The following is a 4,617-nucleotide window of genomic DNA, read 5'->3' on the forward strand; positions in this document are numbered from 1 at the left end:
GACTGCTCGGTATGGATCTGCAGCTAGACGTGGTGGTGAACACGGGCGAACTGGTTCCCACGGGACCCATCCCGGGGGCGTGTCAGTTCTGTCTGCAGCATGCAGACCGTCAGAACTAGCTCAGGACCAGCTTCACAGCCCAGGCTGTGAGCCCTTCAATAGAATCAGCTCTCTCCTTTGAGGATGTGCTAATGGTCACGTGGTGTTTTCTCTCTTGCATCTCATGCTCAGAGAATAGGAGGGTTTGAAGTTGAGAGAACATATCACAAGTCGCATAGAGGCGCAGTAATCTCTTTCCCCTACATTCTGTTTTTTCAAACCATGAGCTCTGGATTTACACGCAGAATAAGAGGAGCAGACCTTCGGGAGACAGCACAGCAGAGAGCAGTGGTTCCCAAAGTATGTTCCTTAGGCCACCAGCAGCAGCATGGCTTCCAGCTCGTTAGAAATGCAAAGTTTAGCCCCCACTCCAGTCCTAGGGAATTAAAAACTCTGGGAGTGGGGCCCAACACCCTGTTTCATTTTACAAATCCTCCTGGAGAATTGGATACAAAGCAGCTTTGGGCATAGTTTTAATGTGCAATGGATTTCCTAAGAATGAATCTCTGGTACAGAGGAAACTGGGGTCTAAAGGCTGTGTGTGTCTTAGTCCATTCAAGCCACTGTGACAAATTAGCATAGACTGGCTGATGTATAAACCACAGAAATTTATCTCTCATTGGTCTGGAAGCTGGAAAGTCCAACGTGAAGGCTCTGGCAGACTGGGTGTCTAGTGAAGGCTTGCTTTCTAGTTCATAGACGGCCGTCTCTCACTGTGACCCACATGGTGGAGGGGGCGAGGGCGTCTCTGGGGTCTCTTCTAGAAGGCACTAATCCCGTTCATGAAGGCTCCACTCTAATGGCCGTTCACTTCCCAAAGGCCCCACCTCCAAACCATCATGACATTAGGGGTTAGGTTTCAACACATGAATTCTGGGGGCAGGAAAACATTGTCCGTAGCAGGCTATTTTAGTCATCCAAAGACTTTATTACCCTGATCAAGGTCCTCTCTCCCCAAACTGGTGGTCCTCAACCTTGGCTGCACATTATAAACACATGGGGAGCTTTTAAGCCAGTGTCTAGGTACTACCCTAGGCAAATCAAATGGGAATCTCTGGGAGAGGCCCAGAAATGTGTGTTTTGAAATTCTCTTCAGGTGACATCGGTGCAGTGAGTCCAGAACCTCTGCAGTAAGCCTTGAGCTCCCCCTCTGTCAAGTGGGGACAATGCCTCCACCTCTCTCTGGGCGACAGGTGATGCTGGGGTCACCTATGTGTCCGTGGCCAGTTACATCACAAGGCAGATCACGAGGAGATGTAAGAAGCGCGAGCCTTTCCTTCCCTGTGCCCTAGCCTGTCACCCAGCGTTGGCAGGGCTCCAGGCTCGGAGATTACACAGGGTGTAATTTTCCATGCATATCCTCAAGCGTGACAACTCCATTCTCCTTTTAAGACAGCTGAATCCTGAGCCAGGAACTCTGGACTCCTAAATGCTTTCCTTCCCCCACTCCTTGGCACTGACCCTGACACAGTGCTGTATCTTCCCGACACTTGTGTCGATGCCACAGAAGTTTGACAAGTTGAGATGTTCAGATTCGTGCTGGTGTCTACATTATTATGGCATGAAATCTGTAGACCTTTAATAGTGTTTTGGCCTCTCACTGGCGATGAAGTTACCCAGCAGGGTGAAAGCAAATACTCTGGGGACAGAATGTACTGTCGTGCCTGATGTGCCCACTGGGTAGACTAGTCCCGAGCCGTCAGCCGAGACTGGAACCCTACGGCTGAGGTTTCCCTTGAGGCAGGTCCCCAGGCAGATGAGGAAGAGACACTGTTTATATCTCACAAGGGACAAAAACAAAACATCTAAGTCCTTGGGTAAGGTCTAGGAGTGAAATTCAGCCCCTGGTGTTGTAAAAAGTTTGACTATTTCCCCTGGGCTTGGTAACTTAGGAAAAATTAATTAATTGGGCCAACATCTTTTGAGAACCTCAGTGGGACCACCGAAAAGAAAAGGATTCAGATAGCGACCTCAAGAAGCTTATAATCGAGATGACAACCACAGGGAGCTACCACAAGGACTGAGAACTAAGTGCCAAAGGAGGAACGAAGACATTGGAGAAGAGGGGCTTATAGGAAGCTGGAGGAAGAGGGGTCCCCTGAACTTGGATGGTCAGAGAGAGCTAGCTGCACAGGGAAGACAGCCTTTCATCTGAGCTTGAGGGGTAGATGAGCTGCGAGCATACTTTGTCCTAGCTCAGATGCCACCCCCGGTAGAGGCCTCCCTGACCACACTGTCCAAAATGCCAACCCTGTCATTCCTATCACACACTCAGCTTTTTCTTCACAGCGCTTAACACCACCTGATGTTATCTCTATTTTTTATTTTTGGTAAATAACACTAAACGTTCAGCTACAGGAGGGCACAGATTCCATCAGTTTTGTCAAACACTATATCCAGTACCTGGAGCAGTGCCTGGCTCGCAGGAGACACTCAATATAGTGAATAAGTGAGCAGATGGATGTATGAACATTTGCTTCATTTCCCAGGGCATCACAGGAATCCGCTTTGCTGGAGGAGAGAAGTGCTACATCAAAGCGCAGGTGAAGGCTCGCATTCCTGAGGTGGGCACTATGACCAAACAGAGCATCGTCTCCGAACTGGTGAGTACCAGAAGGCTCCAGACCACCGGAGGGTTTGGCAGATGTTCAAACGCACCACCCTTTCTGTTACTAGTTGCTGGATAGGTTCATGACCAGAACTAAGTTCTATCTCTTCTCTGCCAAAGGAATTTAAACCATTTTGGTCCTACTGGTTGGTTCCAAGTGATCTTTCTTACATGATGTAGCATATGTAAAGGTTTTGGAAAACCATATTTTAAAGTACTTAGGAAGTTCTGGTAAAGATGACAGGCTAGGTGAAAGCGGGGTTCACCTCCTCCCAGGACCACATTAAAATTACAACCAAATGATAAAACAATCAACCTGGAGAACCACCTGACATCTCGCTGATCATAACACATACATCTGAGAATATAAAGAAAAAGCCACATCAAGATTAGTAGGAGGCACAGAGACGTGAAGTGGGCTGGCCCAGCACCTGCATGTGGCAGCTGAGCAACGGGAGTGAGAACATGGCTGCAGAGGCCCCCTTGAAGGAGCAAGAAGACCTGGTCCCATACAGGGCTCCCCAGCCCAGGGTTCCAGTACTGGGAAGAGGAGTTCCCACAAGATCTGACTGTAAAAATCAGGGAGGATTCTGGTTGTCCGAGTGAGACAGAAGGAACCAGAAAACCAACACGTCCCCTAAAGGGTCTGCACACAGACTCACTCATTTGCAGACACACACCCTGGGCTCCGGCAAAGGGTCAACAGCTCAGGAGGCACAAGAGACACACGAGGAAAGACTGAGTTCTGTGGCGCTGAGGCGAGGGCTGGAGGGACAGCTGCCATGGTTCTTTCATTGGGCCCCCTCCAGCACAGTCTGCAGATGGGCACCATCTTGTCTCTGTTGAGCCCAACCCCCAGACGTACAATTCTGAACCTGCATTGGCCACTGGGATGGCCCGCCCCTCCCTGTGTCTCCCTGGGACCCTGCCCCGCCCAACCCACAGATTCCTGTGGCTGGCCCATTGCCAGGCAGCCAGCCCCACCCTGCGCCTTCCCAGGGCCCTGCATTCATGGGCACAAAGCAGCCCTCTGTGCCACTTGCATGTGGCCCACACATTACAGGAGAAAATTTTGGTGGCGGGCCACTGGTGCCAGCCTGAACTGTAGTATCTCTTGAGTGAATCGCTGGGGTCTGCAAGCCCAAGGTGGACGGTAGCTAGCCTTGCTGTGAAGTGTTACTTTTGCGGGAGCCTGCAGGCTCAGCTCTGGCAGCAATATGCAGGTGACTCCCTGGCCCAGACCTACCGAACTCACACACCACCCAAAGGCTCTTCTAGCTGCAGAGTCTTACAGGCAGCTGGTGGGCAGCCCCAGGTCTTGAGGTGCACTAGTCCTTTAACTAAGCTGCCCTAGAGCCAGTACTGGGGGTAACCGACCTCTGCTCGCAGTGTGGTCTCTCCCACTTGCCTCCAGATCCAGCACGGGCAGCAACCATCCGCAGATCACTTTGTAGCTCCTACCAGGTAGCCCTGAACAATCAAAGGCAGCGGTTGACCTTGGCCTACACTAGAGCCCTTCCCAAGGGGCCCCAGAACCAACACACCCAGAGGCTGGCATCAGAACACAACAAAGCATCAACTGACTAGCGGCTATAAGCGGCACACCAAAATGGTAGTCTCAATAGGTATGCAAGCCTGTTGCAGCAAATCCCACTCCGAGCAGTCGGCCCTCACACAGCAGCTAATACCCTGTGGGCATGGCCAGTCCCCGTAGCCAGTCAGCCCATGAGTCAGTCCCATCTATTGATGTGCTAAAGAGCAATCAAGGCTCAGGAGAACACACACAATCCACACAAGGAACATGCCCAGTGCCCCCGGCATAGGTGATCAGGGAGACTATGCCACTGGGCCACACAAGACACCTGCTACATAAGGCCAACTGGCCAAGGCTGGGAGATGTAAAAACAATC

General features: G+C 51.1%; 1 protein-coding gene across 2 annotated transcripts in view; it reads left to right on the forward strand.

Annotated features, from left to right (window-relative positions):
- CNMD (chondromodulin) overlaps nucleotides 1–4,617 on the forward strand; it is a 34,882-nt gene that overhangs the window by 10,614 nt on the left and 19,651 nt on the right. For both annotated transcript variants that reach the window (XM_011369730.2, XM_011369731.2), the window contains exon 4: nucleotides 2,589–2,702. In XM_011369730.2, coding sequence (XP_011368032.1) covers nucleotides 2,589–2,702 — 114 coding nt within the window. The remainder of the gene's footprint in view (nucleotides 1–2,588; nucleotides 2,703–4,617) is intronic.

The sequence above is a fragment of the Pteropus vampyrus genome, unplaced genomic scaffold (assembly GCF_000151845.1).
Source record: "Pteropus vampyrus isolate Shadow unplaced genomic scaffold, Pvam_2.0 Scaffold154, whole genome shotgun sequence".
Classification (NCBI taxonomy): Eukaryota; Metazoa; Chordata; class Mammalia; order Chiroptera; family Pteropodidae; genus Pteropus; species Pteropus vampyrus.